This window comes from Podarcis liolepis (assembly GCF_965112155.1).
Source record: "Podarcis liolepis genome assembly, chromosome: 14".
NCBI lineage: Eukaryota > Metazoa > Chordata > Lepidosauria > Squamata > Lacertidae > Podarcis > Podarcis liolepis.
This window is the reverse complement of record NC_139569.1, coordinates 10,470,697-10,490,627: the sequence shown is the minus strand read 5'-3', so window position 1 is coordinate 10,490,627 and position 19,931 is coordinate 10,470,697. Positions and strand designations below refer to the sequence as shown.

At 44.1% G+C, this 19,931-nt stretch overlaps 1 protein-coding gene across 2 annotated transcripts; it reads right to left on the bottom strand.

Moving 5' to 3' along the window:
• Positions 1–1,208: 1,208 nt before the first annotated feature.
• Positions 1,209–17,822, bottom strand: ARPC1A (actin related protein 2/3 complex subunit 1A). 2 transcript variants are annotated; one of them, XM_083474494.1, is made up of 12 exons: positions 17,626–17,822; positions 16,103–17,256; positions 13,535–15,412; positions 13,186–13,411; positions 12,492–12,596; positions 8,263–8,485; positions 7,464–7,571; positions 6,353–6,565; positions 5,778–5,853; positions 4,584–4,777; positions 3,415–3,505; positions 1,209–1,603 (listed from the first exon to the last, which is right to left on the bottom strand). In XM_083474494.1, exons 4-12 carry the CDS (start codon positions 13,247–13,249, stop codon positions 1,565–1,567), a joined length of 1,113 nt encoding a protein of 370 aa, XP_083330620.1. In that variant the 5' UTR covers positions 13,250–13,411; positions 13,535–15,412; positions 16,103–17,256; positions 17,626–17,822; the 3' UTR covers positions 1,209–1,564. The 2 variants fall into 2 exon arrangements, with proteins under 2 accessions (XP_083330620.1, XP_083330619.1); XM_083474493.1 differs by lacking the exons at positions 13,535–15,412; positions 16,103–17,256 and having other exon boundaries at positions 13,186–13,290; positions 17,648–17,817.
• Positions 17,823–19,931: the final 2,109 nt, after the last annotated feature.

Below are 19,931 nucleotides of genomic sequence, written 5' to 3'. Positions count from 1 at the left end.
TCCGGGGACAGACTGTCCCCGGACCTGGTCTGAAGTCGGTTTCCCTAGGAACGCATTAATTGATTTTCAATGCATTCCTATGGGAAACCGTGCATCGCAAGACGAAAAAACCGCAAGACGAAGAGAATTGCGGAACGAATTAATTTCGTCTTGCGAGGCACCACTGTAGCTGTGTAGCCATTATAACTCAGCACCTGAGTGCACTATTATATGACTGGCAGTTCACTATGTGGAGATTGCAGCTTTAGTTTAAGCTGAATTGGGAAACTTCATGGCTTCTCCAACCTGTTTCCATTCATCCAGTCTTTTCATGAGCCCTGCTGTGTGAAGAGTCAAAAGAGCTGCTTCGTCTCGCATTTTTGTCAGGGCTAGGCACCAGATCCTGCCATCCTTGGGTGCATGACAATGCCCACCAGTGAGAGTGGTCCTGCCTCCCCCTTTTTCGCTGCAGGGCCTAACTTCCATTTCAGAATTTTCCCCAATGCCCCAGAACAGTGCTACACTAGGTTTTGTGGGAAATTACAAGGACAACCACAATCTACTTGGAGCACTACTGCTCCAAGGCCCGTAAGTAGAGGCAGCCCACCAGAAGGCAGTTTGCACACAGCCCCTTCAACTGTAGAGGTGATTAGCTGTGCCTTTAAGAATACAGGAAGCTGCCTTCTACAATGTCAGATCAATCTAGCTCAGTAAGGTCAACGCTGACCAGTAGCAGCTCTCCAGAAGTTCAAGAGTTTTCTCCCAACCCTTACCTGGAGATGCCAAGGACTGAGGTGGGGCCTTATGCAATGCAGAGAAGATGCTCTATCACTGAGCAAAGTGAAGGTATCACTGAGCAAATGTAAACCGAAAGTGATGTAACTAACATATGGAGATAAGTAGGTAGAGGTTTCATGGCACAGCACTATCTAGGCCATATTATTACACCATAAGCTAATCGCTCTTTCCCAACACTGGGTCCAGCTCCTTACATCCCTGGCCATCAGCCATGTTAGCTTGGGGTGATGGGAGCTGAATTGGGACAGCAGACTGGGGGAGGATTTTTTAGACCCCCTTTCTCTGTGCTATCTTCCTGCACTCCACCCACCCGTTGACATTTTGAAAGATGGGAAAAACAAGGGACCGTTATGCGTTTCATGTCACATAGTTCATGCCATTCTGAATCTCTTCCACTGGATTATATGTACACAGGAATTTCACAGAGAACATTTGGAGTTTGTTTAAAATTTTATTTTCTAGCAGACATGTTTACACAAAATTCCCCTTTTAAGTTAGTGATTCATACTTCCTGCAATAAACTATTTTAAGGAGCAGCTTTGGCAAAGAATGGAATGAAACAACCAATAATAATAATAAAAACAAAGCCAAATATATACCACAATCACAGCTGATTTTCAAACCAACACATTTCACCAAAATTGGGGGATGAAAAGGAAAAGGAAAAAAAAATCCACCATGTCGTCATTTTCTCAGTGCTTCAAAAAGTGACCTATCTTCACCATCCCTTTTCAAGTCTGTGCAGGTGCCAGAACGAGTTGTCTTGCTAGAGAACAGAGAGCCAGATTTACATGATCCGCAGCCCCTGGATCGAGGACTCTAATGTCTAGAAAGAGAGAGAGAGAGAAACCATTAGCCATGGCTGCTGGGGGGAAGCTGCAGTTCCATGGGAGTGCAGAACAAAATCCTGAGCACAAAATTCAGCAGCGACACTCTGCTGTTATTAAAAAGCAAGGAGGTCAGAATTTCCTAGTCCCTATGAGTAAGAAAATGTGCCCAAAGGCATGCAGGCAATACCTGCTGAAATTTCAGAACCCATAAAAGGGGGGCAAGAGGGAGAGAATATGAGTAAGATTTTTCTGTGGTTATCAATAGCAAGGGGGGTTCAACGCCTAGCTAGCTCTTTGCCCCTCTACAATTTTGGGGCAAAATGCAAAAAAACCCAGAATGTGAGAATTCAGTCTTTCGTGGTGCACAAGTTACTGGGAAGTTTTTTTGTGCAGCCCCGACAACAGCTGCAGTCCTAACCCCACTTTCTTGGGTGTAACTCCCACTGCATTCAAAGAGACTTACTTCTGAGTAGACATGGTTAGGATAGCACCTTACTACTGCTATTATGATTATTTTATTATGCTGTCTTTTTAAGACATGTTTTTAATGTTGTACACTGCCCTGGGATCTTTTCATAAAGGGCAGTACATAAACCAAATAAATAAAATAAATTTTAAAATAAAAATTCATATGAATTGATGCAAACAGTCACGTCTAATCATCTAAATGAGTCTGCTCAGAGCAGTTGGAGACAACCCAAAAGTGGCAAATGTCTGCCATTCAACATAGGAGTCAGTATGCAGTTTAACATGGTCATGGCTTGAGGACTATGGCTGTGCAAAGCCATGGCAGGAAATATTAGCCTCCAGTCCCCCAACTTCAAGTCTTCCTGTCTAGATCCTGGAATCTCAGGAGAAGCCGATGAGACAGAGACACCTACTGGGCAGTGAAAGGAAATAACAAGAAGGTTGCACATGCAAAGCAAAATTCATTTAAACTTCCCCTTCCCCCTCGAATTCAGCACTCTATTGCAAGCACAGGAAACGAGAGAAGAAACACCATTCGCTGTTTTGTACACTTTCCCCCGTGCATGCAGCGCAGCTTTCAGTGACCTTGTGATCCTCCAGCAGCCTGCTGTGTAGGGAAACCAGAGGACCTACATGGGAAGCTGTCTTAATACTGTTTGTCCATCCACTCTGACCGGCAAAGACTCTGCAGAGTATTGGGCAAACGTGTTCCACATCACTTGCTGTAAGAGATGCCAGGGACTGAACCTGGGACTTTCTGCAGGCAAACAATACTGTGGCATGCACAGTTCTTCCAGTTAGAACAGGACATTGGCCTTATCCAGTAGGTTCTTCTATTAAGAACAACTTAAGGAAGTTCATAGTAGGAGTTACATATCCTTTTTTTGCCTCCTCCCCCTGCAGCCAGTTGTCCCCCTGAAAAACCTCTCTTTGGGGTTGGGGGCCTTCTTGAACAATGTGAAACAGGGTGCAGGAGAATCATCCAAAACTGAGTGGATGGGAAACTTTTCTTCTATTCATTTCCTTAAATTGATTTCTTAGGATCCAAGGCTTCGCCCCCAGTCCTAGCCACAGCTGGATTATTGCAAAATCCAAGCAGAGAGGAGATGGAGGACAAACAAAGCACTACCAAAATTCCTAAAAGGGACAGAAATGACCCCGTTTAACAAAATTAGTCTTGAGTAGCACCATCTGCCAAATAAGCCATTTGGGGACAATGCCCTCAAAGTTTAACAGTATCCCCTAGTCCCTATTGCTAAAACAATTAACCCTAGTGTTGGCCTACAAGATATTAACAGCAGGGTACCAATTTGGTGTGGGCAGTGTTGTCAAAACAGACCTTGAAGTCCCAGATGGTCATTGCTCCATCAATACCAGTGGTGCAGAACTTGTGGCAATCTCGTTTGTCCACCTCATAAATAGACACTTGGCTGAAAGGAGAAAAGAGACAGCTTTAATCTCTGAAGGAGGAAACAGGCTTATTCCAATACACTTAGCCCTGGACATTTTGCGCTGTATTAAGAAACAGAGCACAAATCATTTTCCCCCATCCTGTCACGGTGATTGAGTATAACCTTACTGAGCCAGAATGGAGTAGGCAGAATACATGCAACCTGATAAAAGGATTTCCTCCAGCAGTAACTGCAAAATTACCTGCAGCCACATTCATGTTAGAGCTATTGATTCAAATATTTATACCCATTTTCTATATGAAAAAACGGCAGCTAACCAAGCTATATTTATAAATGTCCAAAACACTAAAACACATTAATAAATAAAAGCAACAATACAAAGGAGAGACAGAAGCCAATTATATATTAAAAGCAGCATCTAGGAAAAAAACTTGCTGGAATAAAAATGGTCTTTGCTACCCATGGGTTGTGGAGCTCCGATTTTATTGTGGGTTTCACACTTTGCTACTTGCAATGACACACTTGTGGAGAAATAAAGTATCACAAGGTAGCATCTTCTGTTGTTCACTAAATGTAAAGAGGCAATATACCTCTGAGAATCAGGTGAGGTAGAGAAGCTACTGGGGAAGGGATGACTTTCAAAGACTATGGAGAATAAAGCTAGCAATAGCTACTAGGCTATGTTCTACCTACAGTGCTGGAGGCAGCATGCCTCTGAATACCAGGAGCTGGTTAACACATGTGGGGAGAGTGCTGTTGCTTGTAGGCTTCCCCTAAGGCATCTGGTTGGCCACTGTGAAAACAGGAATGCTGGACTACCATGGGCGTTTCAGCTGATCTAGCAGCGTTCATCACCTTCTGACATGTGCATCTTGACCTGGAACTTAACATTCTCATGGGGGCTCCTTTCCACATCAGGAATGGCCAAGTTATCTGAAGTGGGGAAGAGCACAGTCCAAGGCTCCTCATGCTACCTGGCAGCGCAGGAAGGAGAGGAGCTGCAATGCTTCTTCCTGTGATGCTGGAATAATACAAGTAACAGACTCTACAAGTTTCAAGGCCAGGTAGGCTGCAGCTTGAGCCCTGTGCCACCTACGTGATGCTGTTCTGATGCAGCGTCTCCAGAGCAGTGTTGCGATCCTCCGTAGTGGCTCTCTTGTCCATGTTGCGGAAACGTTCCATGGCCGAAATATTGCGTTGTATGCTCTGCTTAGGAATGTCCAGCTTGGAGACAAAGGTGAGGGTACCACGGTCGTCACAGTTGAAGAGCATCGGGCAGCAATCATGGCCCTGTAACAAATCAGCAGAATGTGTCTAGCTGGTGCTCCAAACCTACTACCAATTACTTGCTTGGGCTTGGCCACCTTCTTTTAAAAAGCTTAAGTCTTCAAGCTAAGGGCAGCTTCAAAGGTTACAACTTTCCTACACAGAAACGACTTCCATGAAGAACACCCCCACCTCAAACAACAACAACAACAACGACAAACCTTCCTGCAGTTCACCAGTGCCGTGTAGAGGTCAGACTAGGACTAGGGGAGACCCAGTTTCAAATCCTCATTTAGCCATGAAGCTCACTTAGTGTCTCTGTGCGAGTCATTGTCTCTTAGCACAACTTACTCCACAGGGCTGCTGGGAGGATGAAGTGGGTGGGGAACAGCAACATACACCACCTCGAGCTCTTTAAAGGAAAGGCAGAATATAAATAAATCTACCATGTGTTCTTGAAAGCTGTTTGCCCATTATGTATTCGGACAACGCTTAAGATGCCATAACCAAATTTTGCATGAAAGTTCTGGTGACCTAGGAGCAGGTTTTTGTCTATGTTTGAATACAAACTGGATACCATTTTCAATCAACATGGTGGGCTGAACGTTTCAAAACTACACTGATTTTAGCCACTGATTCTTTTAGAATGAGAAATGCCACACACAAGGCTGCGAGTGGAATGATAAATAAACCAACACACATGTATGCACTTCACTGAGGATGCTGTGAAGCTGTAATTGTTCAAGGTTGCTTAACAAATGGGCTCAACATGTGAATGTGACAAAAATCGAAATGCTTGTTCATTGCACACAAACATATCTACAACACACATAGTGCCTGAGATAATCTGAAGCTGCTTTAGATTAGGCAATACTGTATCTGTACAATAATCAGTATGCAATCAAGACATCAAGGCTTTTGAACAGGGCGACTAGTAAGAAGCATCAACAAGGTAACATTAAGTCTTTGCAATGATAGCTGTCCCTAAAAAAACTGATGCAAGTCAAAGACAGAAGGCACTTACAGCAGCAACCACACTGTTCTCCGAGACAAACGACACACTCAGCAATGGGAGGAATTCTGTTTTCAATTGCGAGATCCTAAACCCAAGAAGATCACTTGTTAATGATGCATCACACAGAAATCTCATAAACAAGTACCCCTCTTACCAGCTGGTTAGGACAGAATCTGGCATTATTACCCAGTTTCATGACTGCCTTGGCTCATTTGGCTAGGTAATTTTGATACCGTTTGTTAAAGTATGAACCAGACAATTAGTTCTGATATTAGGCTGTACATTCATCCCAGTCCCTACTTGTCGTGAATTACAACCAGGATACCAGCTGCCCATGGCCGGGATGGGGAATCTGTAGACCACAGTTGTTGCTGGACTCCAACTCCCATCAGCCCCAGCCAGCATGGCCAAACATCATGGATGATGGAGCTACAGCATAGCAAATGTGGAGGGCCAAAAGTTCCCCATCCCTGGCCTATAAATATGCTGAGCAAATATATATCAACACACTACTACATTTAAGTAGGAAGATTATGATCACCATGTCAAGGAAACTCACCCTAAGATTCTGCTACATTACTTACATCATGTTTTTGGAGGCATCTGCAACCGACACAGTGCTATCATGGCTGACCCAGGCCAAGCGGTTGCCACTGGCAGAAAAACTGACGCTGTGGACCCAACCACCACTTCCTGCGCCACCAAATTCAGCCATCAGCTGCCCAAAGGGCATTTTGGATCCCCAGGGTGTGCTGGCCGGTTTCTCATCCACTTCCTTAATGTAAGCTGAAAACACTCTGCAAACAAAGAGGCAGAAGAGGAAATTAGGAGGGGGGTGGGACTGAAGCCTACCTTTGTGCAGAAATGAAATTTCTAATTTCATAGGCAACTCAAGTATCAAAGTCAGCAAACTAGCCTCACGTAAAGCTCTACCAATGTAGTCAACAGCAGTTTCTGTGAACATTTAACATATGACAGTGTTCGGTTTAATTTATGTTTCTTATTAATAGCTATATAAATGAGGTATGTCTACCAAGATAATTAGAGGCCAAGTAGAGAGGCAGAGTGCAAGCAGTGGGCCACAGGAAGGCTGACATGTGACACTAAACCAGGCAGACTTCCTAACCCAGGGGCTGTAGTGCCAAAGAGAAAACTGCAGAAGAGGAGCCAGCTTGTGCATGGGGTGTGGTGCTACGGTTGCAGTTCCACTTCCACAGGTCCCATTGTTCCATTTTGGTATGGGAGCGATCAACATGTAAACTGATGCAATCCCAATCTGGATTATGGACATCAACTACACAAACTCAACATGGCTGACACTCACCAACCCTTTCACACCTGGAAGTGAATTCAGAAAATTCAAAAAAGGCATGGGCGACAGTTCCCACTTTGAGCATGAACTCCTATTGTTTACATCTGCAGCACAGAATTGCTCTGGACATCGCAAGAGCAGTACTTGTCAAAGTAGGCTGACTTGATGGCTGCCATGTCGGCGAACTGTTTGCCATATACTGGAATACTTATTATCCAAACCCTTCCCCCAAATTTTGCCACCTTTTCGCTGCTGCCTCTTGCTGCAGTCTTCCCATCTGCTGCTGGCAGAGCCATTGGACATGCAGGGTGTTAAAGAACTGGTGCTAATCAGTTTGAGCATTCACCCAAATCCACATCCAAAAGTGCTTTGCATTCTCTCACCTGCATTTGAAGTCACAGGATCCAGCTGCAAGCAAAACATTGTTGGGGTGCCAATCTAGGCTAAGGACAGTGGAGCGAATGGGCTTCTTAATGTGCTTGCTCACCCACCTGGAGGGGAGGAGAAAAATCAGTAAGAAACTTGTAATCGTTGCTTCAGCACCAAAACAGCTGTGCAAAAATTTACCGTATTTTCCCGTGTATAACATGCCCCCATGTATAACACGACCCCTATTTTTTGGGACTCCAAATAAAAAAATCCCCCATATGCACTATCCATGTATAAGATGACCCCCAATTTTAAACTTGAAAAAATAGGGGGAAATATAGTCTTATACACGGAAATATACAGTATTTTTTCCACAAATAATGGGCCTTTTAAAGAAGAGCAACTGAACTGTTGAAGTAATTAAACTTATTCAAGACAGATGTTTTACAGATAACTTGTTAGCTACAGCTGCAAAAGTAACATTAGCAAGGTATTTGAAACTCTTGCCATACTGAAAGCAGCAGAACTCATTTACATTCTCAAGTAAAAGCAACAAAATTGTTTCCATTCTCAAGCATGTAATGAAAGGCTTTGAGCACACAGAGCTACCCTGCAATTTTCTGGCTTGTTGCCATAATGAGATAGACTCAAAATGGTTTCACACCCTTTAAAATAATGTAGAGAAAAAGATTTAGACACTGAAGCCTCAGAATTTAAGACCTCACTGACAACCAACCAACTATATTTTAAGCTTGTCACTGCTGAAGCAAGCTGAGGAATGAGAAGAGAAGCAATCTGCATTAGGCAACTCACCAGTCATTTTCAGACTCAAAGTAGCACACAGATATGAGTCGAGCTCCACTTCCAACAGCAAATTTGTTCTCCAAAGGAGACCACTTCACAAAGGTGGCTGCTCGGTTGATCCTCAGAATCACCAGTGTTGGCTTCCACACTCCGTCCTTCTGACTCCAGACATAAGCGTTACGGTCAGCACCACAAGTGACAATGCGGTCGCTCTTGGGGGCCCAGTCAATGCCTGCAAGTTTGAATACAGTTTTGTTTCTTTGATGCCACATCTTATTAATCACACACTGCAATCCTACCACCTCCTAGTCATTACATTTTTATTCTGCATTTCTTCCATGAGAGAACTCCAGGTGGCATCCAGACACTTCCGAGTCCTGCTTAGTTTTAGCAAAGTTGCTGAATCAGGTCCCTTTAGGGTGTCCTCAAACCAGGAGCTAATAATCCACTACTTTAAGTCACCATTTTAAGATCAGTATAGCCTCTGTCTTCAAATCCATCCATGGTTAAGTTGGTGTTGTTGTTTTATATATTTAAGTTTATAGGATCGCATGCCTGGGTTTATGCGATCCAAGGCTAAATTGGAGGCTGAGTCACATAAAAACAGAATGAACAAAGCGCCATGTTTCTTGCTTTGCCAATATCAAATATTTAACCAGAAGAACACCTTTCATATACTGTAGATTTCCAAGTCCATCCTGCCTTGGAAGTCATGGACAGAAACAATTATGGAAGCATAAAAACCCCAATCAAACTGAACAGAATTACAGTGGTACCTCGGGTTAAGTACTTAAATCGTTCCGGAGGTCCGTTCTTAACCTGAAGCACCACTTTAGCTAATGGGGCCTCCTGCTGCCGCCGCGCTGCCAGAGACCGGTTTCTGTTCTTATCCTGAAGCAAAGTTCTTAACCTGAAGCACTATTTCTGGGTTAGCGGAGTCTGTAACCTGAAACATATGTAACCTGAAGCGTATTTAACCTGAGGTACCACTGTAAAGCAAATGTACGGTTAACATACAGCTAAAGTCCTTATTCTTCCACTAGCTAAAATCCAACTTCAAATAGGTCAGCTTCACAATGTTGCTAAAAGTCACAGTGGCTATGACTTTAGTGAGTCTAGAAGGAAAAGGTGTTTTGTAGCCATCAAGTTGCCACTCAGTAACTTCTCTAAGCACATACTATATTGCTGTTGAATGGCTGGAACTGTTAAGAGAGCACCCATGATCCATTTTTATCATGACGGGACATTTAAGCGAGAAGTGGGAAAGCTTCAAATTTATGGCAATGACAACTTGCTCCAGAAGAAAGGATATGAATAGAACCCTCAAATTCCTGGACAGTATAAACAATCCTGAAATGAACTGGCAACTAACGGGCCTGAAATAACCATCTTACAAACTCCTCTGTTTTTCCTAATCATGTAAGCAAATCCCAATAAAAGGTTTTACTGGGAAATATCTCAGACTGGAGACTTTCTCTGAGTTGAAGGTAGTTTGAAAAAAGGATTCCTGGTTGCAATGTGTACAGTAGACTCATCTCTACAAAACAGCTTTATGTATTCAACACACTGGCCCACTTTGCATGTAACATGAAGTCAAACGAAGGCTTATTGTGCTCCCAGAGAGGGGATTGCAAGCACTTTGCTGATGCGCCGATCTAAGTCATATTAGTGGCCCAGACAAGCTAGAAGCCAAGGACAAACCTTGGCTACAGCTTGTGGCTTGTCTGGAAAGAGCTAAACCATGAGCCTGAATAGAGACAACATGAAAAGATACGCCCTCTCCTCTTTGGCAGCCTGCATATTTACTCGTTCATGCTAAGCCATGGTTTGGTTTAGCATTACACGCTAACAAGGACACTGCAAAGGGTGTTTAAGAAAGGGCAAAAGGAGTCTGTATGGGAAGAGTGATGCCTCTCTCAAACCACTGTCTATAAAGAAATAGCTGGGCCTTTATCAAAGCAGAATTTAGACAACTCCTGCCTCTGGGTTCCAAGAACCACTTCTTTGATTCAAAAACGCAAGTTATTGTAGCATCCAGTTCTCCCCCTGCAAATTCAGAGCTCTAGGAGGAGCTTGGTCTCAGCAAAGTACTGTGGTTGCAGTACCTGAACAGTTACAACTTTATTCATGGGCTTTCAAAAATGTTTTACAATGTTTGATTTTCAACTACATATGACCAATGCAAACAGGGTTTCAGATGACAATGTAAATATGCATACTCTTGATATGATGGTAGCTAATTCTCAAATTAGATGAAAATGTTTCTGAGCAGGAATGAAGATGAATTATTTGCACTCCTTTGGGGAAAGGGCCAAGGCTCAGGGGAGGAGTAAATGTTTTTCTTGCTGACATTCCCAAGCTTAATCCACAGGTACAGCAGAAAAACCCTTGCTTGAGACCACTGAGCAGTTGCTAATCTCCACAGATCGACATGGACTGACAGTTTGAATCAGTAAAAGGCTGCTTTCTGTGTTCCAGTGTCCCTGTCTGCACAGTTCACCCAATATACCATTTTTTACTGGATCCTACCTGCCTTTAGGACTCAAACTGCATCCATTTCTAAGTGCATGCCTGCTATTGCTGTCTGAGCCTTCTAACAACAGATTACCGTATATCAAATGAGAGAATTATATTTATATCTTCCTTAGGATACTAATAGTGAATTCATTCTCCAAGTGGGGATCTTTACTACGTAGACAAACTGGCAGCATCTATGCACAAGACAGAGGAATCAACAGGTTCACAGGAACACCAAGCTTTGCAGACATACATACAAACACACACACACACACACACACACACACACACACACACAGAGCCCAATGTGGACTGAGTACGCTCGGTGGGCAAAGAAGTTATGTTTGCAAATGTGGTGTGCATTCCCCCCCCCCAAGTCACTGTGCTTTAGAACCTGAGCTTTCCAGTAAGCAAAAAGATTTCCTCGTTTTTTATTAGAAAGAGAATCCCAAAATAAAAGTCAGGTATAGCTAGTGCAATGGTGCTCTGGGTGATGGAACAAATCCATCTGTCTCAGCAAGATGCTATTTCAGATCTAAAGATAGCCATTTAAATGTGAGTCCTGTACAGCTCTCCCACATCTTCCTGCAGTATAAACTAAGCCAATACTCCAAAGCCAAAAGCTCCAAAACGGTTCCTTATGATAAATTATTACAGTGCAGAGCTCCTTCACCAACGCTATATTTCTATCAGCCTCTTTATACCTACTGTGCCAAATCGTTCCCTTCAAGAAGCTCAGGGTTGCTTACGTGGGCATATACCATTTTTGTGTCACAATAATCCTTGGAGGGAGGTTAGGCTATGTTACAATATGCAGAATCGTGGCACAACAAAGATGTACAAAAACTGCACGAAATGCATTAGCAGTGCATGCCAATGAAAGCCAGGTTGTTTTAAAACACAAATTTAAACTCAGATATCACAGAATATTAAGGTTTCATGTACAGTAAACAGACATCTTTTAATTGCTTGTTTTGTATTACCTTTTCACTTATGAGTTTTCCTTGAATGCTAAGGAGGGTTAAGGAGGCAGCAGTGTTGGATTCTCTTGCTGCTAAAATGGCTTCCTAGAGAACAAGAGTTACTATAACCCAATGCTACAGCAGTGCTCATCATTTACTGTCTGATACCACTGCTTCCAGGCAGGCCTGCTGTTATAGGAATCTGCTGGCCAGCAAGAGCGTTTGATGCACCTGAAAGAGCATCAGAGGTAGAATGGAAGCCCAGCCTCCAATTCAAATATCCCTCAGGGAGAAGCGAGTGTCTAGATAAACAGGCAGGGATAGAGTCCAATGTGAAAAATGACAGTAGCTACGGAAGTGAACATCTGCATTCTAGGTATGCAAGGTATTCTTCCATAGCATCTTAAGTATTTACAAAATATACATGCTGCTTTTCAACTTCCATTCACAAAGTGGTGCACACAAGAAATTTAAAATAGTTCATACGAACAACTAAAACAAAATATTACTTTGGAATGGGGCACAAATCCATGAAAACAACTTCCAGTCCGCAGGCAAAACCCTTTTTGACAGCAATTGATAGGTGTTTCTAAGAGAATCACCTGGATGGACACAGCTAAAATCACATCAGGGCAACTGTATTGTTTTATTCAAAATGAGAAGAAGCAATTAAACAGGTTGACTTCCTCACTAGATGCGCTTGACTCTTGCAATATTCAAAGGCCCAATAGTCAAAGCTGCAGCTGAAAATTCTCTTACCTGTGATGTGTCCATTGTGCTCTTTGAGCTCATGAGCTTTCACCCACTGGTTCCCACTCTTCTTATAGATGTGAACTTCATGATTATTAGGGCTAATGGCAATCTCTGCCAAGAGGATGAATTGATTAGTATAAGAAATATTTCTATTTTTAAGTAAGAAAGATTCAAAATAATAATCATAGCATATTCAGGAAACTTGTGAGGAGTCTTTCCAACAAAAACTGCACTGAAAATAGGGAAAATCTAAAACAATGGCACAGAAGCAGAACTTATAAAATAGTAGAAGCAGAAATATAATCCAGTCACAGGCAAACACAGGCCACCAAATGCCTGTGAGAAAAGGAAGAGTACTTTAAGGGCTCAACTACATGGAGGGGGAAATGACTCAGGGGCTGGACATTGCAGGTGGTGAAAAGATTAAACAACCTTATTCACTGCTTTTATGGGGAAATGCTCCCCCCCCTCCAAAAAAGCCTGCCATTGTGATGAAATTACAGGGCACTCGTTTTGTTTAGCCCCAATATTAGTGGGCCAAATGAAGAGAATCCAGAATCTTAGTACAGAACCTCAGATATTGGCAACATTAGTTTTTTTTTCAGTAAAGAGTAGTCCAGCTATGCGTATTCTGCAGCCAAGCTTTTCTGCACCAGTTTATTGTCAGATATGAAGTCACATGAATTAAGACAATACTCACGAGTTCGGTCCCTGTTCCAGGCGTGACAGGTTATTGGCTCTAGTAAGAACTGGTGTAGAGACATTCTGAACAAGGAATGATCTTAAAGCGTCAAGAGGGATGAAGCTGAAAGGAATAAGCAGAAATGTTTTAAATTTGATGTTGCCCACTTTTGTATTCATCCAATACTAAATGCTGCTAAGACAGGAATGTGACCCTTCAGATGTTGCTGGACTCCAACTGCCATCTGAAGAAGTGTGCATGCACAAAAAACCTCAAACCAATAACAAACTTAGTTGGTCTCTAAGGTGCTACTGGAAGGAATTTTGTTTGTTTGTTTTGACTACGGCAGACCAATGCGGATACCTACCTGTAACTACATCATTTATGATGGGAGACATAGGTCAACAACATCTGGCTAGTTCTATTACACCCTCACTTGTGCACGTGGTCACTGAGTTTCTAAGTGAACTTAATTCCATCCAAGCTTAAGAAGACAGTATAAGAAACTCACAAGACCACACACATTTACAGGACCTGCCAACTTTTAAATGGGAAACTTCTATTGGCATTATTCATTTAGCAACCTCAGTATGCAGAAGCTTAAGTTAGGAGACAAAATACCTGCCTCAAGACGACAATTTACAATGTCATGAGTAGGGCAGAAAACTACCGTAAGTGTAGCTTCATAGCCAGCATATTCCACTGAGTGACTGCATCTTAAAAGGTGAGAAAACTGAATCATCTTACTGTGTATGTCAAATCGATGACTCCTATAGCTTGGAATGTGCACAGAAACCACAGCATAATGGGTGCAACAATTAAGTCATCTAAAATTATCAAAATCTGCAGCTCCCCACCCCAACCAACCTACACTTCTGCACAACTACATCACTATTCTCCCAAGGGTTACCCACACTTTGAGGAACCACTGTTCCATCATATGAGTTGAAGGAAAACACTAATGCTATCATCCACATCCACGCCCACTGGCTGCTAGACAAAGGTGCCGAGCAAAGTAAAAATCCAGGCAAAGGCAAAAACAAATGAAAGCAAAGAGAAACTCAATAATAAATCAACTTTAAAAAGGAAAAAGAAAGACTCCAACAGTTCATCACCTGCAATGGAATCACAGAAGCATCAAAATACCAAGCCAAAATATACTGCTTTTAAAGCTACTGTAATGATTTCCAGTTAAAGATATAGTTTTTCCAAATCACATTAGTGTTGGTTGGAAATTGCTGGGTGATTTGGACATTCAGCTGATCCCTCCTTTTTCTTACCTTTGGGGGGAAAGTCACCAGGGCAAACTAACTGCAGTGAAGCAACAAAGGGGAACATAAAGTTCAGTTCACCTGCATTCTCCTTTTTGATGCTAATACCAGATAAATACACCCTGTTTAGTTTGTTAGTCATGGTGCAGCTATAGCAGCAAAACCGGACGCCTTCATCTGCCCCACCTGCAATTAAACATGTACCTCCCATATCAGTCTCTACAGCCACAGCAGGTGCTGTAACTCTCCAATGGTTTGACTTCACCCCTGAAAGTGCCCTCCTCCATTGTCTCTGCAGACAGATGCCACCAACAAAACCTGAGGCCAATCTCTAGGCCACTCAAAATCAATCAAGCTAGGGGCATAAAAAATATTGAAAGCAAAAAAATATTGAAAACCACCACAATGAAAATTTAAACAGTTGGCTGGATATACAAAGCATAAAACACCAGCTTCCTGGGGTGGAGGAAGAAACTTATTTGCAACCCAGAATGGCAGTAACATAAAGCCTTGACCCAAGTGGATGAAACTCCAGCAAATGTTTGGGTGAAGAGGAAGGTGTTAATCTGGTGCCAAAAAGATGTCAGTGTCACCACCTGGGACAGAATGCAAAAGGCAAAAGAATGCAAAAGATGGTGATAACCAAAAAAGTACTCTCCCTTGTTGCCACACAGATGTGTTGCTTTCCACATCTCACAAATCTCACCTCCACCAACATTATGATATGTTTAAAATCCTAGCTCATCTCACCACAATACCATCTATCCAAATCAGGATTTTAATATTACTTCCCGATGAAGATGGGCTTCAGCTGGGAAGAAAGGCCACTGGGGGAGGTGGGAGCTTAGGGGTTTTTATTTGGAGTGGAAATTGATGTGGAAGCTTTTCTGAACATGGCAAACATGCATAACATTGACAACAGTTGAAGTGTAAGGTACAAATCAGCTCACTAAAAATTCCGTCACAGTAAGAATCTACCGTATTTTTCGTCCCATAGGACGCACCTAGTTTCGGGGAAACCGAACCAGGTTGAGGAACAGCAGAATGGTGGCGCTGCGCCTCCCTGCTGTCCCCCAAGCTTGTGGGGCTGGCCGATGTCTGCCCGGCGCGCTCTGTGCCTCGCGCACCGTGTGGCAGGCTGCACCCCATGCTGCGGATGTCTGCCCGGCGTGAGGGGCGCTCTGCTTCAGGGTGCCCCTCGCACCAGGCTGCTATCTGCAGTGTGGGGAGCCCTGCGGGGAACTCCTGCAGGGCTCCCCACGCTGCGGACGTCTGCCCAGCGCGAGGGACGCTCTGCTTCAGGACGCCCCTCGCGCCGGGCGGCAGGCTGCTATCCGCAGCCTACACAGCCCTGCGGGACCTCCCGCAGGGTTGCCTAGGCTGCGGATGCGTTCCCGAAGTGCGGGGCGCTCTGCTTTCAGCGCGCCCGGCGCTCCGGGAAGCAGGCTACTATCCGCAGCCTAGACAGCCCTGCGGGACCTCCCGCAGGGCTGCCTAGGCTGCGGATGTCTTCCTGAAGCCTGGAGAGCAAGAGGGGTCGGTGCACACCGACCCCTCTCGCTCTCCAAGCTTCAGCGAAATCCTGCATTCGCCCCATAGGACGCACCCAGATTTCCCCTTCATTTTTGGAGGGGAAAAAGTGCGTCCTATAGGGCGAAAAATACGGTATTCCAGATCGCTTTGTTTCATAAATTTATACTCTACTTGATTTTCAAAGTAGTTTGCAAAAAGAATAGAATAATAAAATTACTGATAAAAACAGCTATGTAAAACATTCAAAAAAATTAAAGTCAGTGATAAACTAAAAAGAGACTAAAACACACGTTAACATTCTACGTATCTTTTAGCAAGTGCAGAAAAGAGTACAGTGAAGGTGACTTGCCTGTTCTCAACAGGCAGGGAGTTCCAAAGTGTGGGCACTTCTACACTTAAAAGCATCAAATTCTTACAAATGCAGAACAGGTATTATGTGACACCTGTAACAGTGTCAGTTCAATCGACACTTTGATTTAAAGCTTGGCAAATATTAAGCTGACTCCATTAGCGCCTTTTACTTCTACAAAAATTTGGAAGCCAAAACCCATTCCTCTTAAGACTACCTATATTTCTTCTCAAACAGGAAATAAAGGGAGAAGTCCTAGGTCTTCTTACTAAGACTATTCAGCTCTTCCAATCACAACAATGAACACAATCCCTGCATTAGAAGGACATTGTGATGATGGTGAAACAAAGGCTGCCCTCCACCTTTGGCACCCTCATCGACAGGGCTGCCATAAAGGGGAGATGCAATGTGCCTGTGCTCAGAGATGCCCTGCAGTTCCCCAGGTGACGCCTCCCTCCATGTACCTGTTGCAGAAATGGCCATTTACTAGGAAAAAGAACAATGACAAATCAATACATAGTGAATTTCTCTCTCAGTTGCCCGTAAGGGCAGACTGGCAGAATGAGAGCCCAGCCTTATTACCTAGTAGGCAGAGGCCAAACAACACCAGGGATGAGAGCAGGAAATGCTACCTGAATCATCCTGGCACTAGAGGGGCAAAGTGTTATTTCCATTCGTCATACTAGACATGGATGTGACTTTTTCTGTGAGACAATTTCGTAAGCTGCTTCGAGTGTGGCAATGAAGCAAACCCTGTCATATTCAATACTGCTTATTCCCAGACATATTTGCACAGGATTGCAAGCTTTATCCTATTGCAGCACTGTTTTGATGTGAACGGGGCTCTGGCCTGCTTTGTGAATTTCGAGATAAATATGCCGATAAACGTGCCTTCTGTCAGCCGCTTCAGGGTAAATGAAATGAATTAAGGGTTTGCTGTGAAGGAGGGGGGGAAACGAGGGGAGGGGGGCAGAAAACGAATATACACCTTGCAGTGAGGTCAAAGGAAAAAGCAGCAGAAAATGCATAAGAATTCAATGCAATAAAATAAAATAAACATGATAAATACATACAGGTTCATTTACTAATTAATTAATTAATTAATGCAGCATTGTTTTAATGGACGCATAATAGCCTGGTAACCCCCCTACCCCCAATTACTGTTCCCATAATGGGGTGGGGAGAAGGGCCTAGGGGGTTACCGTATCTCCCCCCCCCCAATTTCCCCACAGCCCAGAGGAGGCGCTTCACTCACCCCCTCCCTTAATTAGGATGGAGGGAAGAGGGAAACCAAAGGAAATTAACCCCTTCTTCCCCTTTCACTCACCGTCCGGGCCTGAGGAAAGCGGCGGGGGCCGGGGGCGGCTCGCGGACTCTGGCCAGTCAACGCGACTCCGCTCCGAGCGGCGCTCTCTGAGGGAATGCGAGGAAGGCGCGGCCGCCAAGCAAGGGCCCGGCTCCGTCACAGGCCCGGCCCCCGCGCGCCTGCGCAACGCGCTCCCGGAGCGCCTCTCTCGCAAGGCGCATGCGTCACCTACGGTCGACGGAGCGGCCACGCTCGCTCACGGCGCCTGCGCCGACTGTTGGGTTCGGACAAGGTTGGAAGCCCGGGCTGCATTCGCTAACTGCGCCTGCGCTGAGGCGCTGCCGTGGGAAAGAGGCAACCAAGCAAGCAAGCCGGCTCCCTTGAAGAGGCGGGTCTTTCACTGCGACTGCGCATATAAGAGTAGGTGGTTCGGAAAGCGCTTCCTCGTGGTGCGCTTGCGCAGGCAGGTGCCATATATTACACCCGCTCCGCACGTGGAAGAGCTCGATTGTCTAGCGTGGCAGCATCGACGCTGTGGAACTCCCTGCCTCTTGATATCAGAGCCTTCACTGTATTTTTTTCGGTGCCTGCTAAAAACATGCTTGTTTAGATAAGCCTATCTAGTAGTTCAGAAAGTTTGTAGGTGTTTTAATTTGTTTTTCTATGTTTTATTTATACTGTAAACCTCCCAGAGTGGCTGGGAAAACCCAGATGGGCGGGGTAGAATTATTATTATTATTATTATTATTATTATTATTATTATTATTATTATTTGTACATTTTGAAATATGGTTGTAAACTTTTTAGTAATAATTCTATACTTCTTCTGAGCCCCCCCCCCGCACAACAAATTGTGACATAAATAAAAGAAAAAAGCAGAGGATAGAGTTTTTGCTAAAGTGCAGAAAAGGGATGGGGGGGTTGAAAAAGAGGCTGGTTGGTTCAGTCCCAGTTGGGTGCAAAATGGGTGGTGTGGCTGCCTGAAGGAGAGGAATGTATCTCATCTCATTTCTCATACGTGTCATGTATAATTTAGTTGAGATTCCTGCATTGCAGAGGTTGGACTAGATGACCCTTGGGTCAGCGCACGATAATCTCATGCCCACTTTTCTGGGGGCCTCATTGAACACGGCAGGACATAGGATGAACCTTTGCATTCAGTTCAGTGGGACTTTGGAGTAAACCTGCAAAGGGGCTGTGTTGCAAGGCTGAGATCTTGTTGATCGATCCAGTCTCTTGATCAGTTCAAGGATATCTCAATGGTGTCCTTGACCAGATGGCCACCTGACCCCCTGCTTAAGCACAGGAGGAGCCAAGGCAGACTGTTCTACTGTTGAACGGCTCTGACAGATCAGAGGTTTCTCCTACTTCCCTGCCATCCATTGGCTCTAGTCGTGTTTCTCATAGAACTCTGGACATTTCACAGGGAAACCAAAATGCTTGTTTACAAAGCTATTGTACTACCAACCTTACGGTATGCTTGTGAAACATGGACCACTTATAAATGCTATCTCCAGCTCCTTGAAAGATTCCATCAGTGGTGTCTCCCAAAAAAATTACACATCACTTGGGAAGACAGGCGAACCAGTGTACTGGAAGAAACAAGATCACCAGTGTTGAAGCAATGATTCTTCAACATCAACTTCATTGGACTGGTCATGTTGTGCGGATGCCTGATGATCGTCTTTCAAAGCAACTACTCTATTCCAAACTTAAAAATGGAAAGTGTAATGCTGGTGGTCAACAAAAGAAGTTTAAACAAGGCAATTATTTTAAAATGTAGTATAAACACCAACAATTGGGAAACACTTGCCTGCAAGCACTCCAGTTGGAGAACAGCCTTTACCAAAGGTGTCACGGGCTTTGAAGACACTCAAACTCAAGACGCAAGGGAGAAACTGTTGGGAATGCCATTGCACCCTTTGCTGCAGACTTGGGATTGTTGCGTGTCACATTTCTGCTTACATTCCAGCACAGATTGCTGGCGTGAGCAGAACTTCCACTCTGTATTGCTTTTGTTTTTAGTCTCACTCCGAGAAAACGGCAAGGAGAGATGACATGTTTTTTGTCCTGATTTATGTATAATAAATGCATAGTTTAGTATGTGTCTACAGCCTCAAGCCTCTTCTGTTGTGCAGTTTACACTGCTGAGTAAAGTGTGCTCAAGTCTGCAAGCTTGAGTCGCTGATGCACGTTGGAGCAGAGGTCGATGAATTTCTGCAGCGGCAAGGCTGAGCGTGCTAAGAGGAAGGCACGCTTGGCAAATCCACATCGTGATCAACTCCCGCCCAGAAATCAATGTCCC

Coding starts and splice junctions, on each gene's coding strand:
- ARPC1A (XM_083474494.1), bottom strand. CDS start 13,249: ATGTCTCTACACCAGTTCTTACTAGAGCCAATAACCTGTCACGCCTGG. Junction 7,572..8,262: donor TTTGAGTCTGAAAATGACTG/GTGAGTTGCCTA, acceptor CCTCCCCTCCAG/GTGGGTGAGCAAGCACATTA. Junction 6,566..7,463: donor TCCTGTGACTTCAAATGCAG/GTGAGAGAATGC, acceptor CTTTGTTTGCAG/AGTGTTTTCAGCTTACATTA.